This window comes from Canis lupus, chromosome 28 (genome assembly GCF_048164855.1).
Source record: "Canis lupus baileyi chromosome 28, mCanLup2.hap1, whole genome shotgun sequence".
Classification (NCBI taxonomy): Eukaryota; Metazoa; Chordata; class Mammalia; order Carnivora; family Canidae; genus Canis; species Canis lupus.
In genome coordinates, this window is record NC_132865.1 from 25,302,810 (window position 1) to 25,330,010 (window position 27,201).

At 34.1% G+C, this 27,201-nt stretch overlaps 1 protein-coding gene across 34 annotated transcripts in view; it reads right to left on the reverse strand.

The window, feature by feature from the left end:
* The window catches only part of CSPP1 (centrosome and spindle pole associated protein 1), a 180,812-nt gene that overhangs the window by 110,528 nt on the left and 43,083 nt on the right, over positions 1-27,201 (reverse strand). For 27 of the 34 annotated variants that reach the window (XR_012020084.1, XR_012020083.1, XR_012020082.1 and 24 more), the window contains 7 exons: positions 18,854-18,952; positions 17,437-17,507; positions 8,800-8,893; positions 7,451-7,508; positions 5,358-5,566; positions 2,710-2,831; positions 2,291-2,369 (listed from right to left, as the gene is read on the reverse strand). The exons of 1 other annotated variant lie outside the window; for it this stretch is intronic. Coding sequence is in view for 25 of the 33 variants with exons in the window: in XM_072804367.1 (XP_072660468.1) it covers positions 2,291-2,369; positions 2,710-2,831; positions 5,358-5,566; positions 7,451-7,508; positions 8,800-8,893; positions 17,437-17,507; positions 18,854-18,952 (732 nt within the window). In the remaining 8 variants the exon portion in view is untranslated. The remainder of the gene's footprint in view (positions 1-2,290; positions 2,370-2,709; positions 2,832-5,357; positions 5,567-7,450; positions 7,509-8,799; positions 8,894-17,436; positions 17,508-18,853; positions 18,953-27,201) is intronic. 6 more of the 34 variants (XM_072804365.1, XM_072804363.1, XM_072804372.1 and 3 more) reach the window with 3 other exon arrangements.

The window sequence follows — 27,201 nt, forward strand, 5'->3', positions numbered from 1 at the left end:
AGAAAAAAAAAAGAAAAGAAAAAAAAAAGAAAAGAAAAAAGACCTTCAATCTAAGCCTCATATCTTACCTAAAAATTAACTCAGAATGGATCATGGACTTAAACAAAAAACTACAAAACTTTAAGGGGAAGAAGAAAAAAAAAAAAAAATCTTTGGGATGTAGGCCTAGAAAAAGATTAGACTTGACACTGAAAATATGACACATAAAAGAAAAAACTGATAAGTTGAGCTTGATTAAAAATTTAAAACTTTTGCTCTCTGCAACATGCTACTCAAAGGATGAAGATAAGCTGTAGGGTAAGAGAAAATATTTGCACACCATGTATCTGATAAAGCACTAGTATTTAGGATATATCAAGAATCCTCAAAAACTCAATAGTTAGAAAAACAACTACTCCAATTTAAAATGTGTTAAAAAAACAGGGCGCCTGGCTGGCTCAGTCAGTAGGGTATGTGACTCTTGATCTCAGGGTCATGAATTCAAGCCCCACATTGGGCATGGAGCCTATTTAAAAAAAAAAAAAGTAAAATAAAATGTGTAAAAAAAATCAAGAAACATTTCATTAAAGATTTATAGATAGCAAATACATGAAAAGATGTTAAGCATCATCATTATTAGAGAAATATAAATTAAACCCCCATGATCTATCATTACACACATATCAAAGTGCCATAAACAAAAGTCATGACACCAAATGCTGGTAAAGACGTAATGAAACCAAATTCTGAATACACTGCCAATACAAATGTGAATTGGTACAGTCTCTGTGAAAAGTCTGGCAGTTTCTTATAAAACTTAAGTTATAACTACCATATAACCCAAAATAATACTCCTGACCAATTTTCCTAAAGAACCAAAGACTATGTTCATGCAAAACCTATACATGAATATTTATAGCCACTCTATTCATACTAATTTAGATGTCCTTCAACAATGTACCACAAACTGTGGTATAAACATACCATGAAATGCTACTCAGCAATAAGAACAAACAATTTATACATGCAACTACTTGATGAATCCCTAGGGAATTATGATTTTAAAAAGTCAACCTCAAAAGGTTACATAAATGATTCCATATTTACATAGCATTTTTTAATGACATTAAAGACATGCAGACAGGGGATCCCTGGGTGGCGCAGCGGTTTGGCGCCTGCCTTTGGCTCAGGGCGCGATCCTGGAGACCCGGGATCGAATCCCACGTCGGGCTCCCGGTGCATGGAGCCTGCTTCTCTCTCTGCCTGTGTCTCTGCCTCTCTCTCTCTCTCTCTCTCTCTCTCTCTCTCTGACTATCGTAAATAAATAAATAAAATAAAAATAAAAAATAAAAATAAAAAAAAAAAAGACATGCAGACAGATTAGCTGTCCCTAGTGGAGGGAGGGAATAGGGGCAGGAAGGAATTAGGTATGGCTGAAAAGGGCATTATAATGGATCCTCGTGATGATGGTAGTGTTCTGTATCTTGACTGTATCCAATGTCATATATTTGGGCTGTTATTGTTCCACAGTTTTACAAGAACTTAGCATTAGAAACTAGGTTAAAGGTACACAAGATGTCTCTATATAATTTCTTATAATTCCATCATGGGAATCTATAATATCTCTAATAAAAAGTTTAATTTTGGTATCCCTGGATGGCTCAGAGGTTTAGCGCCTGCCTTCAGCCTAAGGTGTGGTCATGGAGGCCTGGGATCGAGTCCCGCATCGGGCTCCCTGCATGGAGCCTGCTTCTCCCTCTGCCTGTGTCTCTGCCTCTCTCTCTTTCTCTGTCTCTCATGAATAAATAAATAAAATCTTTAAAAAAAAAAAAAAGTTTAATTTTAAATAATACTATAAAATATACTTATTGACATGGAAAAGGGGTTTATGATATATTGTTACTTTTAAAAGAACAGTATACATAATATAACATGATTTGGTGTACAGTGTGTGTATGATTTGTGACAACATAAGAAGATTTCCTGGGGGAAGAAAAAAAGAAAGAAGACTTACTGAATGCTTAGATACACCTATCACTGAATGAATGGGATTTCAGGTGATTTCAACTTTTTGCATATGCTTCTTTGTATTATTATTTATCAGTAATATGTATGCATGACTTTTCTAAGTGAAAGTGAGATTACTCTTAATTTTTTAAATGTACTATGAAACACTGACTTAAAAGCAATACATGAACATACTGGTTATGCAATAATTGACAAATTAAGTTACACCTGTTCTGAAGGGAAAAAATAATATAGGTTCTATGAAAGACAAATTATTTTGAAAGAAATTATTTTAATAACTTACATAATAGGCTGTGCTGGCTGGTGGGTGACAGGAGCACTAACATAAGCTGCAGGCTGTACTCCCATCATTCCTGAACCATCTTAAAAGAAAACAAATTTATTTCAGAGTACCCATTTATCAACACTTTATTCCTAAAGAAAAAATCACATATTGAATACTATCTAAGGGAAAAATTTCATATTTCCTTCTCAGGAGTTAGCAAAGAACATTGCAAGAAACCACAAAATAGATATTTCTTAAAGCTAAATAAAAAAACAACTATGAAATATAGCTGAGTTTTAAACTGGGCGTTTTTAAGTCAATAAATATGTAATATTTGAATTAAGTAAAGCTGTGGCTTTAACTTATTTTTGCTAACATTAAATAATTTTCCTGACTGAACCACCAGAAAAAAAATGTTCAACCTATAGATAACTTACAATAAGCAAGACTGGGATCCAAAGTATTCCTGGCCCCATAAAAATAGTATGCATCATCATAAGGAGTACGATAGTTAGTAGCCAGAGGTGGTAGCAGGGGAGGAGGTGGCAGAGGTGCAATCCTATATCAAAAAAAAAAGGGGGGGGGGGGACTTTTCTCATATTTCATTGCATTTTTAAATCAAAACATAATTCTTTTGCACAATTTTGTTGAAAATCTAATTGCTGCTTTGAAAAGGCCACCATCTTGTTTTAATCTCTTATCAAAAATTAGGATTCAAAAGCAAAATATTCTACCAAATTTCAGAATTTAAGGTATAACATATATAAGATGAAAACTTTGAATTATAATAATCAATTAATATCTAATTAACATATATATATATATTATATGCCAGTATTGAACAAACATGGTCCCTGTCCCTCATAAATAATACAGAAATAAACAGGCAGTTACAGCACAGTATGTGAAACAATACAAACAGACACAGGGTGCCGTAGGAACATGGAACAGGGACATTTCAATCATATGGGGAAAAGAGGAAAGAAGTAGTAAGGCTTTCTAGAAAAGACAATGCTTTGGGATGCCTCGGTGGCTCAGTGGTTGAGCATCTGCCTGCGGCTCAGGGCATGATCCTGGGATCTGGGATGGAATCCTGCATCAAGTTCCCTGCGAGGAGCCTGCTTCTCCCTCTGCCTGTGTCTCTGCCTCTCTTTCTCTCTCTCTCGAATGAATGAATGAATGAATGAATGAATGACAATGCTTCAGCCATGTTGGTGGAGTCACAGAGAAGGATAGTGCAAGAAGAAAAGGCAAAGTATAAACAGGATTAAAAATAGTTCCATTTGACTGAGGGGAAAGGGCCTATTTTTTTTAACTCTAAAATAATTTATTGTTCTTTCAAAGGTAAGTCAGCCATAATGTGAAAGAGAAGCCACTTAAATATCAACAGTAAAGAATGGACATAATGCTTTGTATCTCATAAAGTTAAAGCTTCTAAAAACCTCTACTTCAGCACTTGATTGATTAGGAAAATCTCTATTTGCATCAAGGCAATATTTTCCAATAGTAAAAAATGGAAAAGGCAAATTCCTTTAGATGACCAGAAAAAGAAAAGGAGACATCTTAGAATGTCTTCCCTCTTGAGTCTATCTTCACAGGTTATCCCTTGTTGTATACTTCAAAATAATTTTGAAGAGCTAAGAAGGCATTAAAGTTCTCTCCAGTCATTGATATTTTTCACACTTTACTGGTAACTCAATGTGTCTAACCTTACTAAGTGTTGCCTGGATATGTCAACAAAGCAGTTGAGAAACCGCTATGAAAGGAAACCAACCGCCAACATCATTATATCTTAAATTTGGATAGAGATTTATATAGAATTTTTTTTTAAGATTTTATTTATTTATTCATGATAGACATAGAGAGAGAGAGAGAGGCAGAGACACAGGCAGAGGGAGAAGCAGGCTCCATGCAGGGAGCCCGATGCGGGACTCGATCCTGGAACTCCAGGATCACGCCCTGGACCAAAGGCAGGAGCCAAACCGCTGAGCCACCCAGGGATCCCTGAGATTCATATAGAATTTGACCTTCACAACAACTCTGTAAATGTAGGAAAGAAAAAAAAAAGACTACTATTTCACTTTTACAAATAAAAAAACAGAAGTTTAAAAGAGGTGTGGTATTCCCAAAATCCAGACAGTGGAGCCAACTATTTTAATCCCTAAACCAATGCAGAGACCATCATACCATGCTCTGTAATTTCAATCTTACCTAGTGCTTTAAGTCAGGGAGTCATTAGATCAAACAAACAAAACACCTAATAAACACGGTACACACAGTGCTACAATTTGTTAGTAAATAAAAGATAAGATCAAGTCCTACTGAAAGAAAGTATAGCATAGGAAATATCAATATTAAAAAGGAAAAACACCTAATTAAACACATTCCTATAATTAATACATTAATAGTAAACAAAAAATAAGCTCAAATCTTACTAAGGGAAGAAAGCGCATATCCGAAAATATCAATGTTAACAAGAGAATTTTCTTTATGTGTAGTCTAGGACAGCATGATGCCTTCTACCTATAAAAACCAAATCCCTTACCCTAATACCTAAATTACAAGTTTTATATTGTCAACACTTTTTATTTCAGGTATTTGAGTTGCATAGCCTATAAGTAATCACAGAGAAAGAGTTTAAGGAAATAGAATCTAAAATAAAGTAATATATACAAAAGAACCACATAAGAAACTTTTTTCTATTTAAACTCAAAGAAGTAATCAGTGTTTGCCAAGTGGAAATTATAAAATTGAAGAAAAAGTATAGCTTTTATATGTTAAGAGTTTTTAATAATAGATATTCTAAAATGTATCCTAAAACTAAATACTAAATTTAGTTTGTTATGCATTCTAAAACTATTAGAGCATCTTTAAACAATAAAAGAATGTTATAAGGATTTCCCTTGTTTTTATAAGAGAAAAGACTAACAATGCAAACAAATCTGAAGAGAAATTCTTTCACAGAAGCTGTTAATCATACAAAAATCTCTGAAGGACAACTTTATCTACTTCACCAAATCCTTCTGAACATAAAATATAATGATACCTTACCTAATTCCCAAACCAAAACATTTTAAACAAGCACCTGGGAGGCACCATTTCACCAAGGGTGCAGCTGGATCCATTGTGCAAATCTTCATTTTGAGATGGGATGGAGTGAATTGATGGGATGGGTGGGGCAGATGGGGCAGATAAAGGAGGGAGAGGCGTCTGGAAAGCTACTCTGGGTCTTTCAGGTGGTATCATCTCTTCAAAGTGTCTTGGTGCCACACTAAACTGCTTTAGTCTATCAGGCTAAAATAAAGAAAAAAAATCTGTTACATGTAATCATAAATTTAAAAGTAGAAATTTAAAGGTGGAAGGGAGCTCAAAAGACCCTCCAACTCAGACTGCAAACAGGCACTTAAGTTAGAGAATAAAGGCATTTTACAGCTATAATAAACTTTGAAGATCCAATCCTTAATTCTATATACAGGGTAATTAAGGATCCCTGAAAGTAAATAAGGTTTCACCATTAATAAATAATGAAGCAAAGACTAGAGCCAGATATTAATTCTAAATATAAAACTCTATTATCCTAGAAACATTGTGCTATTTCTCTATCCAACTGCCATTTCTGACATAAGTGTTCTCGAGAATGGTCAGCAAATGTTTTCTATAAAAAGCCAGAAAGTAAATATATCAGGCTTTGCAGGACATGCAGTTTCTTCAGAACTACGCAACTCAATCATACCAGTAAAGTAGCCCAAAACAATATGTAAACAATGAAGGTGTGCTGTAATAAGACTTTATTTGTAAAAATAGGAAGCAACGAGATTTGGCTATAATTTCCTAACCCCTGCTTCAGAATTCATTTATGTATCCTTTTCTAAGATTTGACATCAAAAGTAAACCCAAAAGTAATGGTCTAACTATTGTACCTAATGTTTTTTATTTATTCTCATAAAGCAACTTGAAACTCTAAGTTGTTTCATTCAAATATAAAGAATGTCCATCAAACACTAATGTAGCTGTAAAGCAAATGTTTAACTACCACATTACATTAAAAAGTTCAAGATTTTAAAAGAAAGTTTCTAACTGTGAAAACTATTTCAAAGGTATTCACTGATAGAAGAAAATATATTTAGCTTTGGAATTATCCTTTCTTCCCCACCATGTTTAATCCCTCAGAAATGATTTCTCAGATTAATCTGAAAGTTTTATTCTATGGGAAGTCAAAAGCACACTGGGGAAATAAAGGTACACTGGGAGTAATACTAGTACAATATTAAACTTCTTTAAATGGATAGGATATATAATTCAGATATATACTGCTTTAAATCAATAGGATATATACTTAGCATAAGTAAGTGTACTAAAAGTTGCCTATCATTGAATAATTTTAAGTTGCTCTATTCTTTTTAAGAATGAACTTTTTAATGAAATTAAAGTGTCTTTAGTCAAAGACAACAACTTGCCTTAGCAAATTCTACATATCTCACTACCAAAAAAAAGCACATTTTAAGAAGAGCAATAAATTATTACCTCCTCCTTACTTAACTGCAATGATGTAATTCACTCCACTTAATGATGAGAATTGCAAAATTGAAAACAAGATTATTATGTCTCTAGTTTTATAGTAAATAAAAATTACTAAATTGCTTTAACAATATAATCAATGATTTCAGTTTCCATGGAAATCATTCTAAGAAAAGTGATAAATTATTAACACCTGTTGTAAATTAAACTGAGATAACTCTCCCTCGGATAGTACATGTAAACAAAGCAGAAAGAACTAATTTAAAACAACTAAAAGGGCAGCCCGGGTGGCTCAGAGGTTTAGCACCACTTTCAGCCCAGGGCGTGATCCTGGAGATCCTGGATCAAGTCCCACTTCGGGCTCCCTGCATAGAGCCTGCTTCTCCTTCTGCATGTGTCTCTGCCTCTCTCTCTCGTAAATAAACAAATAAAATCCAAATAAATAAATAAATAAATAAATAAGATGTACATATGAAAAAGGAAAAATTATCTTAGAGGAATAAATGAGTTAGGACTCACGTTTTATGAGGACTGAATTTATTACTATTCAAATTGGTCTACTATTATATTCCTATCAATATCTTCTACCTCCACCTGCCATCACCACTGAGGCTTATTTAAATGGAAGAGTAAACGTTAAAAGATGCCAGGAATCCTTACCAATTTCTCAGGGTCTCGTACTCCAGAAGCTGCAACGCTGAGTTCCATATCTTTTTCTCTGAACAAAATTAAAATTCTATGTATTAAATAGTTGTAGTAAACACTATCAAAATCATAATCATTATTGTAACAAACTTAAACACAAAGTCCATACAATAACATCTTCGAGTACTAGTAATTCCTTTAACGGACAATAAAGCCTTAAATAATTCTGAAATACTAAATTTTTGATTTGGTGTGAAGTAAACTAGATTTCACATGTAAACTGACTTACAATAAATCTTAAAATCAGTGCCTGGAGTACTTCAAAGTCTCAGTAATTTGTACAGAATAAAGTACAGAAGACAAAATCTTTATCTTATAAAACAAAAATGCTGACGGTTCATGTATGTTTTATTGGCAAAAAAGATAAAAAAATTAAAAATTAATACCATACTTTTTAAGTACTTAACCAGAGTTTGTAAGAAAATTATGTTACAAAAAAAATTACAATGATGTTGAAAAGAACTAATATAAGGAAGTAGATACTGGCTTTCTCAAACATAGAGGCAAAAAGGTAAAACTAGAAGATAATAGTAGGTCTCGAATTCTCTAGACTAAGATATCTATTCCTAATTATAAACCATAATTACTATTTCACAGGTATTTTTACCAGAAAGATTACAAATACTGAGACTTGTATACTATATATATCTGTGGATTTATCATGATTACTTTTTATACTATATCAGTGTGCTTATCATTTTACATTGTTAATAGACAAAATAGTTACATTTTGTATTTGTTACTATGCATGAGATAGTACAGGGGGCATGTAGATAACATTGAATGCTTCTCTAATTCAAAAATTGAAGAAATTAATGAAGGTATGCAAAAGGTCTGTTATATAATATACAGTCTCATTTGTTACCTATATAACACAATAAATGAACACTCATATAGTATTTGTTTTATTGTCCTAGCTGATTTACAATGTAGAGGCTGAAAAGGAAGTGACTTACAAATATATTATCATCTTAAGAAAAATATCCCATTATTTTATTATATAATTGTTGTCACCATGTCATTTACACAAATGCATTTTTTTAAATATTTTATTTATTTATTTAAGACAGAGAGAAAGGGGGGGCAGGTGGGATGGCAGGTAGAGGAAGAAGGAGAGAGAGAATCTCAAGTGGACACCACAGGGCCAACTAAGGGCCCAAGGTGGGGCTCCAACACATGACCCAAGATCACAAATGGAGTTGAAATCAACAATCAGAAACCCAACTGACTAAGCCACCCAGGCACCCCTACACAAATGCATTTGAAGTTCAAAACACCTTTTTTAAATGCAAACCTTTCATTACCGTCTCTTGTTCTTCTGTTGTTCAGCCATTTGTTCCAACAGTTCTAGTCTATATTTCTCTTTCCTTCTCTGAATAAGTTCTCGATCTTCACCTCCTAGAAAGTGATTTTAAGAAAAAAATGTTTTTAATTCTTAAGCAACATCTCCAACTAGAAACTCAAATTTTTAAAAACCTCCATTTTTAATTACAAATAATTAATGACTACATCTGCAGAATATATAAAAAGGCAAAATTGTATATTACCTCTTCAATTAATTTCATAATTTATGAATATCCTTTACATGTCAATCACAAGACATATTACGCTTTCCCAAATCTCTAAACTTAATCAAAAACCTTAAATAAAGGAATATTCTAGTGGCTCAGTCAGTTAAGTGGTCCAACTCTTGATTTTGGCTCAGGTCACGACCTCAGGGTGGTGGGATCCAGCCCTGCATGGAGCTCTGCACTGAGGATGGAGCCTACTTTGGGATTCTCTCTCCCTCTCCTCTGCCCCTTCCCACCATCTGCATACACACTTGCTATCTCTAAAAAAATTTTTTTTTAATTTTTAAATTTTTTAAAAAGAGAATAACGCCCATCCTCATTTTTCTAATAATTGGGATAATATCACCACTAATAACTCCTATAAGCCCTTTAAATTTAACAAGTGTATCCGAAAAGAACATCTCAAGAGCAACTGATCCTTTGTTTTCTGCTAATGGCAAGAACATCAAGCTTCAAAACCTCATATTACTTTGAATGATCATTCTCACTTATTCACTTCATATACAGATCCTCGCTTTATTCTCACCATCTTTAACTTGGATAGGATCTGTCTACATTTCACCTGGATTGGAGCAATAACCTCCTAATTAGTCTCCCCATTCTTCCTCTCTCTGCCCCAATACACCCAGCAAACTTATGTAAGATTAACTGTCTTAAAATACAACACTAATTATATGGGCACCTTGCTCAAAATCTTCAATAGTTCCCTCAATACTATTTAAAAAAAAAAATCTGAGTATCATGTGAAAATCAAGTTGTGCAAACATTTTAGATTCACAGATTATTACTGCATTTTTTTTTTGTTTTACTTACAAGTGATTTAGTGATTACTGTGATTTTTTTTTTTATACTACAGCTGACAATGTTACATTAGTTCCAGGTATACAACATTGATTCAACAAGTCTTCACATTATGCTATACTCACCAGGAGTGTAGTTAATATTCACAACCATATGTTTTTGACTAGATTCCTTATGCTGTGCCTTTTATTCCCACGACATATTCATTCCATACCTGAAAGTTGGAATCTCCCACTCCCCTTAATCCATTTTGCCCATTCTCCCACCCTGCTCCCCTCTGACAACTATCACTTTGTTCTCTATATTTATAGGTCTGATTCCAAATTTTTGTTTATTCGTGTGTTTTTTAAGATTCCACATACAAATGAAATCATATGGTAGTCATCCTTCTCTAACTTATTTCACTTAAGCATAATACCATCTAGGTCCACCCATGTTGTTGCAAATGGCACAATCATACTTTTATGGCTGCATAATATTCCATTGTCTGTATGAACCACTTCTTCGTTATCCATTTGTCAACTGATGGACACTTAGGTTGCTTCCATATCTTGGCTACTGTAAATAATGTTGCAATAAACATAGGGATCCATATATATTTTCAAATTAGTGTTATCATTTTCTTAAGAGTAAATACCCACTAGTGGAATTATTGGATCATACGGTATTTCTTTATCTCATTGTGGTTTTGATTTCCCTTTCTCTGATGATAGTGATACAGAGTATCTTTTCATGTGTCTGTTGCTCATCTGTATGTCTTCTTTGGAAAAAATTTCTATTCAGGTCCTCTGCCCATTTTCAATTGATTTTTTTTTTTTTTTTTTTTTTTTGGTATCCAGTTCTAAAGGTTCTTTATATACTTTGGATATTAACCCCTTATCAGATATATCATTTGCAAATAACTTCTCCTATTTCAGTAGGTTGTCTTTTCATTTTGCTGGTGGTTTCCTTTGCTGTGCAAAAGCTTTTTTATTTTGGTGTAGTTCTAAGAGTTTATTTTTGCTTTTATTTCCCTTGTCTTAGACATTTCTAGAAAGATGTTGCTACATCTGATGTTAGAGAAATTACTGCCTGTGTTCTCTTCTAGGATTTTTATGGTTTTAGGTCTCATATGTAGGTCTTTAATCCATTTTGAGTTTATTTTTTAGTATGGTGAAAGAAAGTAGTCCAGTTCCATTCTTCTACATGTAGTTGTCCAGTTTTCCTAGCACTATAAAGAGATTCTCTTTAAAAAATAAAAATAAAAAAAAATAAAGAAACGATCTTTCCCCATTGTATGCTCTTGTCTTGTCACAGACTAACCATCTATATAAGCGTGGGTTTATTTCTGGGTTCCCTATTCTGTTCCATTAATTTATGTGTCCATTTTATGCCAGTTACCACACTGTTTTGATTACTATAGCTTTGTGGGACTATCTTGAAATTTGGAATTGTGAAACCTCCAGTGTTGTTTTTCTTTCTCAAAATTTCTTTGGCTATTCTGGGTCTTTTGTAGTTCAATATAAATTTTAGTATTATTTTTTCTGGTTTTATAAAATATTCTATTGGTATTTTGCTGGAATTGCACTGAATCTGTAGATTGCTGTGGATAGTACAGATATTTTAGTAATACTAATTCTTCTAGTAGTGCCTGGGTGGTTCAGTTCGTTGAGTGTCAGACTCTCAGTTTCAGCTTAGGTCACTAGCTGAATGTCATGGGATCTAGCCCCACATGGGCTCCATGATCATCAGAGTCTGCTTGAAATTCTGTCTTCCTCCCTCCCCTTCTAACCTTGCCTGCATGCTTGCTGTCATAGATAGATTAGATTAGATTAGATTAGATTAGATAGATAGATAGATAGATAGATAGATAGATAGATAGATGGATGATAGATAGAATCTTAAAAATACTAATTCTTCTAATTCATAAGCATGGAATATCTTTCCATTTCTTTCCTCAATGTTATTATTGCATATCTTAATGACATAAAATAACCTCCTAATCTAAATATGCATCATCTGAAACATCACACAATTGCTGGACATCAAAAATGCAACTGAGCAGCAATTTCTGTTCTACCTTAATTATTAGTCTCCCTATCATCAGTGAATATACAGCATCTAAGTGTGCCCTTAAGCTTAGATGTCAGCAAGAGTGAAGCTCCCATAAGGAATAACATGAAATACATTAAACTTAATAATAATGTTTTATATCAAAGTAAATCGATCCATTCTCCTTCTGATCATGATAGAAGTAATAAACAGAATTTAACATCCCACCATAGAAAGAAAACAATAAAGCTAGGCAAAATATGAAATGTTTTTCAGATACTGCACAACAGGTAGGATAGGACTATAATACCTGAAGGAAGGAAAATGAGGTGAGCCCTTTAACCAATGCCACTTCTGCCTGAATGCAATTTCCAGACCATAGGTACAGGGAAGGAGAACCTAAACAAAGCCAGGAAACTTAGCAAATCAGATAAAGATCAAAATTCAGGAAGCCTAAAATGTCTGGAGTTTTAGGGCGAAGATTCAAAAAGAAGCAAAAAAAAAAAAGAGCTTCAGGGGCCACCTAGGTGGCTCAGTCAGTTAAGTGTCCAAGTCCTGATCTCAGGGTCATGAGTTCAAGCCCCATGTTAGGCTCCATTCTAGGCATGGAATCTACTAAAAAAACAAAAAACAAAAAAAAACAAAAAATCTATGCAGGGGACCCTTCAGACTTTACTGTGCACTAGTCTATAAATTAATAGTATAAAATTCCATTAGGCTGGACAAAAAACTGAAAAATTCTTGGATATTCTCAAAGTAGAGAGAAATTCCAGCTCCACCTTACTATAAAGGAGTTCTCAGTGGTCCCCTAAGGTATTCAAGGAAGACTACCCCCCAAAAAAGTCATTTGGTAGTAATAGGGCTGGACTGTCCCTAGGAAGAAGCTACTCTAAGACATCCCTAGCAAAGCTTACAATAAGACCTCAAAAAGAAAAAAAAAAAAAAAAAAAAAAGACCTCAAAAAGACTGGTTTTTAAGTATCAGAAAAATGTTACTGTGGTAGGCAAAATTCTAAGAGAGATCCCATGTTCCCTGCTTTCTGATGCTGATTCCCTGTATAAACCTCTCCCCTTGAGTATAGGCAGGACTTATGACTTGCTTTCAGCCAACAAAATATGGCAAAGGCCAAAGGAATTTGCTTATGTGATTAAGGTACAAATTCTAGATCAAAATTCAAGTCTGAATCAAAAGAGAGACTGTCTTGGGCGGGCCTGATACAATCAGGTAAAAGCCCTCCCTGAGTTTAGATTTTCCTTGCTAGCATAATAAAGTGAGCAGCCATGGTAAGGAAGCCCATGTGGGAAGAAACAATGGATGGCCTCTAAGAACTGTGGGTGGTCACCACCTAACATCCAGTAAGAAACCAGGGCCCTTAGTAATACAGCCACTAGAGTAAATGAATTTTGCCAATGATGTGAATGGGCTTAGAAGCAGATTCAGATGAAAAAACAGCCTGACACTTTGATTATAGCATTGTGAGTCTTGAATAGAGTCTTGAATCTAAACTCCAGACACACAGGCACTGTGAGATAATGTGGGATGTTTTGAACCACAAAATTTGTGCTCATATGCGATGCTGAAAACAGAAAACTAATACAACGACCAATAATCATTCGAGATGTTAATCAATAGAAAAAACATGTAAACAGATGATAGAAAAACAAAGATATTAAATTAGCTATCATAACTATGTCCAAGTATTTTTTTTTAAGGAAATATATATATTTTAATTTTTATTTATTTATGATAGTCACAGAGAGAGAGAGAGAGAGAGAGAGAGAGAGAGGCAGAGACACAGGCAGAGGGAGAAGCAGGCTCCATGCACCGGGAGCCCGACGTGGGATTCGATCCCGGGTCTCCAGGATCGCGCCCTGGGCCAAAGGCAGGCCCCAAACCGCTGCGCCACCCAGGGATCCCTATGTCCAAGTATTTAAATAAAAATAAGAACACAGGGCCACCTGGCTGGCTGGCTCAATAAGTAGAACAAGCAAGTCTTGATATTGGGGTCTTGAGTTCAAGCCCCACATTTAAAAAAAAAAAATCAACTGGATTTTAAAATAAGTAAACTTATTTACTTATTTGAGAGAGAGAGAGTGCAGTTGCGAGCAGAGGGAGGGGTCAAAGGAGAGGGAGAGAGAGAAAATCCACAAGCAGACTCCCCCAGCTGAGAGTGAACCCTGACACAGGGCTTGATCCCAGAACTCTGAGATTATGACATGAACCAAAACCAAGAGTTGGCCAACTTAACTGACTGAGCCACCTCAGTGCACTACCCTCCCTTTCTGAGATTTATTTAAAAATCTACTTTCTAAAAAAAATAGGAACATAATGAGGAAGAAATAGAATGTTACCAAAAAAAAAAAAGGGGGGGGGGGGGAGTTCTGCTTCTACTTAGCAGAAAGCTTTAAGAGAACACAGCTCAAACCCTACAATGGGGGAAAAACAATCATCTATAAAACTGTAACTTTTAAAAAGCCCATCAGAGAGCTGAGGTTATAAGAAATTAGGTAAAAGTAAATTCCAAAGGGTATAAAAACCAATCCAAAGAGAGATGGGATAATCCAAATTTTTTTTACCTTTCATAGAGTATGGAGAAGTAGGCAGCTGCCTTAAAAATAGGTAGGAAGGAAATAGCTGGAATGTTAATGAATTCTTATAGGCTTTTGGTGGGCTAGAGTAACAATGTAGATTCTCTGGAAAACCCAGACACAAGAGGAATCTGCACTCACTTCTCCACCTCCACCAGATGCTTATGATAGAGACTGGAGATAGGGCAACATGAGATACATGAAAGAGATCTTTCCGAAGCCAAATAACACTCTATGCTTTCTAGATACTTCTTTCATACAAAGCAATGGCCATATGTATTGGCTGAAGAGCAGAAAACCTGCTAGACCCAGCATTCTGCACTTCTATAAAGCGAAGTTCTGTTACTATCAGGGGAAGGGCAGGAAATTCTCACACAAACCCTCCACACACACAAAGGACAGTTTGGCTACCACTCTGGGAAGCATCAGGAACACTGATAGAGACTCATTTCCAAGAACCAGATATACAGGATCAGCCTAGCAACAAATAAAAAGCAACAGCAATCACTCTGTCAGGGTCAAATAGGTCCTGCTGAAAACTGAGGAAGGTGCAGGCACACTAAGAATATCCCTCCAGCACTCCAGGCCCCACACTAAGAACAAGGTAGTGAGAGAATTTAAAACTTATTTCTAAACAAGTGGTAGAAAAAGAGCTAAAAATGATTAAATACGCACAAGACATGAACATCACTATCAACCAACTGATCTACTTGACATTTATAAACCACTACACTCAACACCCATAAAATGCATTCTTTCAACTACAAACTAAAAATTCACCAAGATAAACTATAGTCTAAGCCATTAACAATATTTTTTAAATTCAAATTTGAAAAAATTGAAATTATACAAACCTTTCCAGACCATAAGGGAATTAAACAAGCAGACAGTGATTAAAAAAAAAAAAAAAAAAAGGGGATCCCTGGGTGGCGCAGCGGTTTGGCGCCTGCCTTTGGCCCAGGGCGCGATCCTGGAGACCCGGGATCGAATCCCACGTCGGGCTCCCGGTGCATGGAGCCTGCTTCTCCCTCTGTCTATGTCTCTGCCTCTCTCTCTCTCTCTCTCTCTGTGTGACTATCATAAATAAATTAAAAAAAAAAAAAAACCAGGAGGAAAATCTCAAATAATCCATGATTCTTTTATGAACTCCACAATATATTATTATTTTTGCTCTAAGTAGTCACGGTCTTAATTTTTAAAATAAAGCAAAAGGCTTCAAATGAGGTCCCTGGAGCAAAATCATAGGAAGACAAATTTCAATTCAAATGAAATGAGAATTTTATACCAATCAGATTGTGCTATCTCTGGATTTCCCAATGGGTCCACACACATATAGGCCAGGGGGGGAAAAAAAAAAACATGAGACAAATCACTGGATTAAATAATTTTAAATGGTTTATTCCAAGCAGTAGAGTCTATTATCTTACCTAATATTCATCCATAATTCCTAGATTGCAGTAATGGCTAATTTATACCATTCAACCTTAAAATTTTAGGGTAATCTACTTATTGATAAAATTGTCAGTGGACTTTCAACAAAGAAATTCATTTCTCCAATTTTTATTATGTTTAACAAAATACATCATAAGAATGAAGCCTTTATTCTGACTTAGGTTACACTGGTAAATTCTCACTTAAAGACATTACATTAGAATAAAACTTTAGGGGCGCCTGGGTGGCTCAATCAGTTGAGTGACTGGCTCTTGATTTCAGTTCAGGTCATGATCTTGGGGTTTTGGGATCGACCCCACATCGGGCTCTGCACTCAGTGGGAAGTCTGCTCAAGGATTCTCTCTCTCCCTCTCCCTCTGCCCTTCCCTCTGCTTGTGCTCTCTAAAATAAAAAATACATCTTTAAAAAAATAAATCAATAAAAATCTAGTTGCTATGCCCTATTATCTCACAATAGCCATTTCAAGAAAAGAAAGATCTGAGAATATCATGCAATTAAATATCTCTAAGCCAAGATTTAAATTACTGACCGCTTTCACACTGAATGAATCTAAACTTTTATCCAATTTTCTCACATACTTCACTTGAAATCAAATTTCATGTTATTTTTTCTAATAGTTTTTACACAGAAAACAGACCACTTTTCTATTTTAAAGTTATACATAAGAAATAAGTAAGGCTCTCTCTTTACACTGTTTCTGAAATTATGACAAGTAGCAAATCAATATCCTTATATGAAACAATGACCTTCATTTCTGATAAAATAGAAAATTTGGATTATGATCATGATTTGTACAAAATATCTTCTCAGGAACTACATGGAAAGATCATAGGAAAGGATGTTTATCAAAGGATAAAAGGAACTAGCAAGGAAACTAAAATGTCAGGCAGTTCTATACTAACTAAAGAAGAGAAAGAATGAAGAAAAAAACTGTCACATATAAAACAGAATATAAGAAACAGCCACACTACAACAAAGCTACTGAAATTAATATTTCACTTATCATCTATAGAAAGCTCATTATTAAAGTTATTCCATTTTAAAATTATACACAGGGCAGCCCGTGTGGCTCAGCGGTTTAGCACTGCCTTTGGCCCAGGGAGTGATCCTGGGGACCCAGGATCGAGTCCTGCGTCGGGCTCCCTGCATGGAGCCTGCTTCTCCCTCTGCCTGTGTCTCTGCCTCTCTCTCTCTCTGTCTCTCATGAATAAATAAATAAAATCTAAAATAAAATAAAATAAATAAATAAATAAAATAAAATAAAGTAAGTTAAATAAAATAAAATAAAATAAAATAACATAAAATAAAATAAAATAATACACAGAGCTATATACAATATACATTAAATGTTTAGCATAGGCCCTATCATAAAGTAAGCACTAGATAAATATTTTCTATTATTAGTAGCAGTAGTATTAATGACAATACTGAGTTCTCACCAAAGAACTTTTCTACAACAGTTTGCAAAAGTTTAATCAACTGGAAGTTTTATACGTACCAAAGAGCATTCCCGCAAAAGGACTACAGATCTCTCGGTTAGTAGATTTGGATGGTTCATTGTCTCGAGCACTAAAACAAAAAACAAAAAGAATTACAACTCAAATGAAATTGTAGGAACGAGCTATAGGCCTTTCAAAGTACTATGGACACTATAATGGTCACATATTTTTAAAGTCAGGGTAAAATCAGCATGTTCTCTCTTTAAATAGTGGGACCTCAATAGATTCAGCCTCTATAAACATATAACCTTTTTCTTCAGCTTACATCACTGGCTCTATAGATTCCCAATAAAATTTTTTTCATAAGAACAGTCAAATCAGTAAGGAAAATGGATATAAATACACATAAGTCCTAAATAAAGAGGAGAAAGGAGATACCTATTCACACAGTTGAGAAAGAAGAGCAGCTCTTAAAAACTCCTTCCTTAAAATACAGAAATAAGAGGGGGAGCTGGGGAGACAACTGACTCAAAGGAAATCTAATCAGACCCAAACAACAGATTATCTTATCTCAAGCACTTCTATATATTACTTTTCTTCAGAGAAAACAGACGCTTTTCCTGACATATGACATTATTTTCTTCATTATACACTATAGATTCCGAGCCATTTATACTTATGTATAAGAAAGCCACCAAAATGATAAAAACTATCAACAGAAAGAAAACGTGAATATAAAATACATGTGATTTCTGTTCTCTTTGTCAAGACAGAATTATTATGAGCACTAATTTTACAAAGTAAGCATAAAAATTACCTAATCAATAAGCTGAAAATGAAAAAAAAAATTTTTTTTTTCAAAGGAAAATTCACATTGCAGGAACATTTTCAATTTATTTCTAGTTAATTTATATCACTCCCATAACTCTAAGATATTTTAAATTGATTTTTAGTGGGATCCCTGGGTGGCGCAGCGGTTTGGCGCCTGCCTTTGGCCTAGGGCGCGATCCTGGAGACCCAGGATCGAACCCCACGTCGGGCTCCCGGTGCATGGAGCCTGCTTCTCCCTCTGCCTGTGTCTCTGCCTCTCTCTCTCTCTCTCTGTGACTATCATAAATAAATAAAAAAATTTAAAAAAAAAATTGATTTTTAGTCCATTAAACTAGATGCTTATTTCTCCTTTCATTATTTCAAACAAATTTCTATATACTTTATAATTATAGGGAGTTCTTTGGAACACCGTGGCATACTAATAATCCAAACCTGCTGTTCAAAAGAATGTTGTAAAGTACTATAAATTTTCATTTAACACAATTCTCCCCCCCTCCTTCTTTTGTTTCCCTTTAGTTCTTTTCTTATTAAATAAGGAAAGTTATTAACATACTATACCTTTCTACTTATTCAGCAAGCCAGTTTTAGCAGGTGCTGTTTCACAGTGTAAGGACTGAATGACAGAATTTATATTATATACTATACCTTTTATTTCCAGCAGATGAAATGCGTATGTTTGACTGCTCTGTGACATCACCACCATAGTCCTTAGGAGGCACATTCCCTCGTCTGTTCCCGTACATCCTTAAAAACACATTAGCTTATAAAGCTTGCTCCACATACAGTGGACCTTCCTATAACCCTTTGGTGTTTTTACATTTGATATGGGAAATGTTAATGGGAACAAAGTGTTATAATGAAGTTTTACTGCAAACACATTCAAAAATTAATTTGAAGGAGATTTACTTCACATATGATTTCCTGGTTAATAGGAGAAACTGAGAGTTTAAATTCAATATTCTTTAAAATAAAGTTATAAATTATTTCAATATAACTTCTAACTTTTAATTTCAAATTATGCATATACTAATACTTTCCTATCATTCATTTAATTCAAAAAATTAATTAGTACCTACTACATGCCAAATACTATTTATTCTAGGCACTGGTATATGAACATGGTCCTTGTTCTCATGAAGATTATAGATCAATTTCACAATGAGATCTCTTTTTTAAACAAAATTCACAGATTTTAGAAATTACTTCACTGCATATACAAACCTTTTTGACTTAAAAATATGGCAGCTGTCTTACCATTAGATTAAATCAAATATAGCAAGGCACAACATTTGCTAACACTGTAAATCACATGAAAGAATAAATATTAGCAACAGGTGAATGGCAAACATTATAAACAAATAGTCTGATACATGGGTTAAAAATGATCACTTTACTCACAAGATCATAGACAACATAAAAGAAAGATCAGAATTTCTTTTTCCTTAAAAATCCTTTTCAGAAAATCATCTTAAAATTTTTTCATTTAATCTTTTTTCCACTTGGCAAACATTGATTTCTTTAGCTTAATTCCTCATACCAGAGAAACCAACATGACTTTTTATCAGCATCCATGAAAATCAGCATTTCACAAGTTACATTTCTTCATGTGGTTGTTAAGAAACTATTTTCTCTCAAAAAGACTACTAGAGAGAAATATAGCTGTTAAAGTATTATTCAATATTTAGGTGAATTTCATTTTCCCATTAAGAAAAATGGCAATTTTTAGAAGAAAAGGAATTTATTCTCCACAGAGCCAGCACAGAAGTCTTTCCTCGGGGGATCCCTGGGTGGCGCAGCGGTTTGGCGCCTGCCTTTGGCCCAGGGCGCGATCCTGGAGACCCGGGATCGAGTCCCACATCAGGCTTCCTGCATGGAGCCTGTTTCTCTCTGCCTCTCTCTATCTCTCATTACTAAAAAATAAATAAAAATTAAAAAAAAAAAAAAGAAGTCTTTCCTCATTTGTGTCCATCACATAAGCACTGTCAAAATTATCTAGATAATTGAAAAAACTATCCGAAATACATCTTCATCATAACTGACTTGGCATGATACATAAATAGCTCCCATTTTTTAGCCATATCTACAGAACTCTCCACAAGCCCTTTCAAAAAGCAATGTCAAATTATTTCAATTTACCAATGCATAGCTGATTTAATATCTAAAACCGATGTGCTCAAGTCTCTGTTTTAAACTGACATGTCAGTTTGGTGTCTCTCATTCCCTATTTCTACCACTTAAAGAACTAGTAAATACAAACTCTGATTCAAATTTGTAATTAATAATGCCAGGCAACCAGATTTAATTATACTTTTCTATATTAAACATGCTTGAACAAGAAAGAGTTAACAGCATAGGCCTAAAATTGTCAACCTTTAAGAAACCTATTTGGGGGCACCTGGGTTGGTTAAGCATCCACCTTCAGCTCGGGTCATGATCACAGGACCCTGGGATCAAGCCTCGCAGCAGGCTCCCTGCTCAGTGGGGAGCCTGCTTCTCCCTCTCTTCCCCCGCTCATGCTTTCTGTCACTGTTCTCTCTCCCAAATAAATAAGAAAAATCTTAGAAAGAAAGAAAAGAAAGAAAAGAAAGAAAGAAGAGAAAACAAGACCTATTTGGAAGCCTGGCCCTGATAAACTGATAAAGAGTGAGTCATGCCTAAACTATTTCTACAAACAATACAGTTTATGCTGAAGATCTGCTTTCCTTCAAGAAGCTCAGAATTTTCATATATCCTCAAAAAAGGGTGCTTATGTGACCAGACCTCAATAAAAACATTGGGTACTGAGTCTCTTATGACTTTTCCTGGTAGACAACATTTCACACATGTTGTCACAATTCAATGCTGAAGGAATTAAGCATGTCCTCTGTGACTCCACTAGGACAGAACTCTCGGAAACTTGTGCCTGCTTGCCCTCAGACTTTGTCCAAGCTCCTTTTTCCTTTGCTGATTTTATTTGGTATCCTTTCACTGTAATAAATCATACCCATAAATATAACTACATACACAGAAGTCTTGTAAATCCCCTTAGTGAATCACCAAACCTGGAGGTGGTCTCCCATGACCCAAAAGACAAAAGTAAGTAAATGTGTTGATGTGGCAAAGCGGTGCCTCAACAAATAAAAGTTTTCATATACAGAGAAACAAAGTTACAAATTTTAAAAAACATACCTTGTGATTAAACCAGAATTAAAGGCTACTTAAATATACAAAATTCTTTCTAAAATTTATCCAAGAGCCTGTGACTTCCTGCATTTTCAGTTAAGTTCTCTAAAAGCAATATTTCGACTTTGCAATTCTACCCTAACTTTATGCAGTTGTACTGAAAATATGCTACATCCAAATCATCTGTATTAAAAATGTTTCATATGGGACGCCTGCGTGGCTCAGTGGTTGAGTGTCTGCCTTCTTCTCAGGGCACGAATCCTAGGACCCCAGGATGGAGACCCACATCAACCTCCCCTTGGGGAGCCTGCTTCTCCTTCTGCCTACGTCTCTGCCTCTTACCTCTGTGTCTCTCATGAATAAATAAAATCCTTTTAAAAATAAATAAAAATAAAAAATGTTTCATAGGTTCTTCGGCATAAATAGCTTAATAAAGTAAGCATCATAAACACAAAAGGTCATTTTCAAGTCCATTCTAAATTAAAGAAATTTAAGAAATTATTTATGTATAAAGTCATGATCTCTTTGTTAAATTCTATAGTAAAATCACAAAGTTTTCTAACAAACAATAGGGAAGATAGCTTAAGGTGTATTCACAACAGGCTCTGTGCTAAGCATGAAACCTGCTGAAGATTCTCTCTCTCCTTCTGCCCTTTCCTCCTACTCTATACACACTTGCTCATTTTCTCAATCTCTTAAAAGCAAACAAACAAACCTTTACCGAGACAGTGAAGTTCTCCAGAAAGAAATTGGTGAAAGCCAATGGTGTTTTGTCATTTCTATCTCCTCTCTTCAATTCTCTCAACATTAAGGGAGACCAACAAATGGTAATAGCCACAAATAACGAACTCATTATATTTCTAAGAGCAATCTGATTCTAATTAAAGTCCAAGAGTTCAATTTGGGTCCAGTTTGTCCCTGAGAAGTCCTTTCTGTTATAGCTTCTAATACCAAATAAAAACTATCCCTAAGACTCAGAACCAATCTACCTAAATATTTTATGACTTTAAATCCATAGATTCACTATTCACACCTCAATCCACTAGATTTTGTCAGAAAGAGACCACCTCAAAAAAGAATTTGCTTTCTTAAAAAAAAAAAAAAATTTTGCTTTCTTTGACATACCAAATCAGATTTAACTGAAGTAATTTTAAAAATTATAAGCGGTTTTACCATCCTACTATCACACACACACAAAAAAAAGTTACAAGTATGTTAAATGGAAAAAGGTTTTTCTCTATTTCCTGAAAGACATGGATCAACAACTTTACTGAGGTTCAAATCTCAATGCCCAAAGAGACTAGGTATAAGCTATAGGCCAAGTTTACTCTAAAAATTAACACACGTTTACCTTTAAAAAAAAAAAAAAGTTAGTCTTACAGAAGAAAAGCAAACTTTCTAAAACCACTGGTTGTCCCAGCTAATTTAAATATGAATGACAATTCCTAAATAATGAATAACTTCTCTATTTTCCTTAACAAATCACAGAATCAAACTACTTTAGGAACAAATTTACAATGTTTGTGCTATCAAGAATAACACATCATAAAAAAATATTTACCATCTGTTAGTCCTGGATTTATAATAGCTCAGAGAGAGGGGAAAAAATCAAAAAAATTAATAAAATAAAATAAATAAAAAATAAATAAATTTTTAAAAAGAGGGAAAAAAATCAAATTTCTCCTTACTTAAAAAAAATCATCTAATTCATAAAATGGATATACCACCTTGTTTTGATATAAAGAATTTCTCAAAAAAAAAAAAAAAAAAAAAAGAATTTCTCTAACACAAATGAATTCTGCTATTAGGGGTACTCTCCTAATACTTAGCTGTTAACTATGGGTTACCATTTTTTCAGTATGTTTTTTCTATTATCAAGCCCATCTTCAAAATGGAGAAAAAAGTTATATTAAAGAGGCCATTCCAGAGATAAATGAAAATTACTATATTTTAGAGAAAAAAAATAAGTTCTAATGAGACACTTCTCCTCATTTACACCTTACATATTAAGCATGCACATTTCTTAGAATGTCTCACATTAAGCAAGCACGTACTCATCTATGTGACTAACACACAGATTCTAATTTCACATGGAATGTTATTTCAGAATTTTATTAAATGACTATTAAGATTACAAACTAACAAAAATCAAGAGTAAAATAGAATGGGAGTGCTAACTGCATTAATTACATTAAAACTTTTAAAAGCATTTTTTAAAGCTAAGTTTCTTTTACTCATTAACATTGGTTATAAGTAAACACAGTAAAGTAATATATTAACTTCTACAGGTCAAGTTAATAAATAATAAAGACCAGGATGATCATATTTAAAAAGAGCCTACAAATTTCAAAGTATAATGAAATACACCATTACCTTCAGCCTCTAAAAGTTCGTAACACATAAATTTTAGTCAAATTGTAAATATTTATAAATAAATAAGACATACACAAACACACACACATATACAAAGAATGTAAGTGTCAAGCAAAATACTAACTACCTTGTTAACTATTTTAAAACACTGGCCGGTGATTAATGATGAGTTCAGAAGTGTAACATCATTCCTAGGCTTTAGCTTTCCCATATTTAAAATGGGCACAGTAGTTCACTAATGAATACATTATGGAACATGAAATCGTTTATGGGATAATTAGAAAAAAAGTGAGACCAAAAATATAAAACTCAAAAATTGTTCAAAATTAAAAGTGAAATTTATCATATGCTGGCTTTAAGAAGGAAAGAACAAGAGAAATTTAGAAAAATGAAGGAAAATTAATTTTGTACTTCTCACAGTTATAACTATTTTTTGTCAAGAATTTCTGGTTTATAATATTACTAATAAATACTTAGACTAAAAACAAGGAACAATATTACATACATAATGTATGATAAAGGATTAATCCATTGAGAGGAAATAACAATTGTAAATATGCACCCAAAATAGGATCACCAAAGTACATAAAGTAAATATTAACAAACATAAGGAGAGAAATTGACAGTAATATAATAACAGTAGAGGTCTTTAACACCCCACTTACATCAATTGATATCATCCAGACAGAAAGTAAGAAAACAGTGGCTCTGAAGAACACATTATACCAGATGTACTTAACAGATATATAAAGAATATTCCATCCAAACATAGCAGAATACACAATCTTTTCAAGTGCACATGAAACATTCCATAGGATAGATTACATGCTAGGTCACAAAACAAGTCAGAATGAATTTAAGAAGACTGAAATCCTAATCAAACACCTTTTCCAGCCACAACAGTATGAAACTAGAGACCAATTACAAAGGGAAAAAAGAAAGAAAAAAAGAGAGGGAGAGAAAGCAAGCAAGCAAGCAAACACAAAAAATGTGGAGGCTAAACAACATTCTACCAAGCAGTGGGTCAGTGAAGAAATGAGAGGAAATCCAAAACACATGGAGAAATATGACATAGTGAAAAGTTCTAAGAGCATCTACAGTTTCACAGGCCTACCTCAAGAGACAAGAAAAAAAACTCAATCTAACCTTATACATAAAGAATCTAAAAAAAAAAATAACAAACCCATGGGGCATCCCAGGTGGCTCAGCAGTTTAGCGCCGCCTGCAGCCCAGGGCGTGATCCTGGAGACCCAGGACCAAGTCCCACGTCAGGCTCTCTGCATGGAGCCTGCTTCTCCCTCTGCCTGTATCTATGCCTCTCTCTGTGTGTCTCTCTCATGAATAAATAAAATCTTTTTTAAAAATAAATAAATAAATAAATAACCCAAAGTCTGCAGAAAGGAAAAAACAAGATCAGAGCAGAAATAAATAAAATGGAGACTAAAAAAACAATAGAAAGGATCAATAAACAAAGCTGTTCTCTGAAAACAAAATTGATAAACCTTTAGCCAGACTCATCAAGAAGATAATAAATTTATTTATTTTAAATAAATTCAGAAATGAAAGACAAGTAACAAATAACAACACAAACATACAGAGAATTTTAAGAGACTACTATGAAAAATTATATGCCAATAAATTGGGACAACCTAGAAGAAATGGAAAATTCCCAAAATCATATAATTTTCCAAAACTGAATCAGAAAGACTCAAAAAATCTGAACAGATCAATTTCTAATAACGAAACTGAACTACAGTCACAAAAGTTCCAGCAGGGGTGCCTGGGTGGCTCAGATAAGTGTCTGCCTTTGGCTCAGGTCATGATCCCAAGGTCCTGGAATCAAGCCCTGCATTAGGCTCCCCGCTGAGCCTGCTTCTCCCTCTCCCCTCCCCCCGCTCATGTGTACTCTCTCTCAAATAAATAAAATCTTAAAAAAAAAAAAAAACACAACTTCTAACAAACAAGTCCAGGACAAGATGGTTTTCCAGGGAAATTCTACCAAATAATTCAAGGATGGTTTGATATATGCAAGACAATCAACCTGACACATCACATTAACAAAATGAAGCATAAAATCCATATGATCACTTCAACAGATGCAGAAAAGGCATCTGACAAAATACAACATCCATTTATGATAAAAACTCTTGTTAAAGTAGGTTTAGAAGGAACATACTTCATCATAATAAAGGCAATACGTATAACATAAAGCTATAATACAGATATTAAAATAGACATACAAATAAAGTAAAAAATAAAAATAAATTTAAAAAAATTTTAAAGGCCATATATGAAAAACACATGATGAAAACTGAGAGCCTCTAAGATTGGGAACAAGACAACGATGACCATTCTTGGCACTTTTATTCAACACTGCACTAGAAGTACAAGTCACAACAATCAGACAAGAAAAAGAAATAAAAACCATCCAAACTGGTAATGAAGAAATAAAACTTTCACTATTTGCAGATGATGCCAAACTATATACAGGAAGTCCTAAAGACTCCACCAAAAAACTATGAGAACTAATAATCAATTCAGTAATACAGCAGAATAGGAAATTAATATAGAGAAATCTGCTGCATTTCTATAAACCAATAATGAGTTGGCAGAAAGAAAAAAAAATTTTTCATCCTATTTACAATTGTATTGCATTAAAAAAAAAAAAAAAAAAACCTAGAAATACATTTAACCAAGGAGGTCAAAGACCTACACTGTGAAAACTATAAGACTCTGATGAAAGAAACTGAAGATGACACAAATGAAAAGATACCCCATACTCATGGACTGGAAGAAATAATATTGCTAAAAATGTCCCTACTGCTCATAACAATCTACAGATTCAATGCAATTCCTATCAAAATGCCAAAAGCACTTATCACAGAATTGAAACAAATATTCCTAAAATTTGTACCAAACCACAAAAGACCCTGAATAGCCAAGAGAAACTTGAAGAAGAACAAAGCTGGAAGCATCACAATCCGAATTTCAAGATAGTACTATGAAACTACAGTAATCAAAACAGTATGGTGCTAGCACAAAAATAGACATATGGATCAATGGAGCTGAACAGAGACCCCAGAAATAAACCCACACTTACAGTCAATTAACATGACAAAAGAGGCAAGAATCTACAATGGGGGAAAAAACAGTTTCTTCAGTAAATGGTTCCAGGAAAACTGTACGACTACATGTAAAAAATTAAAACTGAATCACTTTCTTACACCATACACAAAAATATACTCAAAATATATTGAAGCCCTAAACATGAGACCTGAAGCCATTAAACTCCTAAGAGGAAACATAGGAGTCTCTGGGACATTAGCCTTAGCAACATATTTATGGATAGGTCTCCTGAGACAAGGGAAACAAAAGCAAAAATAAAGTATCAGGACTATACCAAAATAAAAGGCTTTTGTACAAAAAGGAAACCATCAATAAAAGAAAAAGCAACCCAC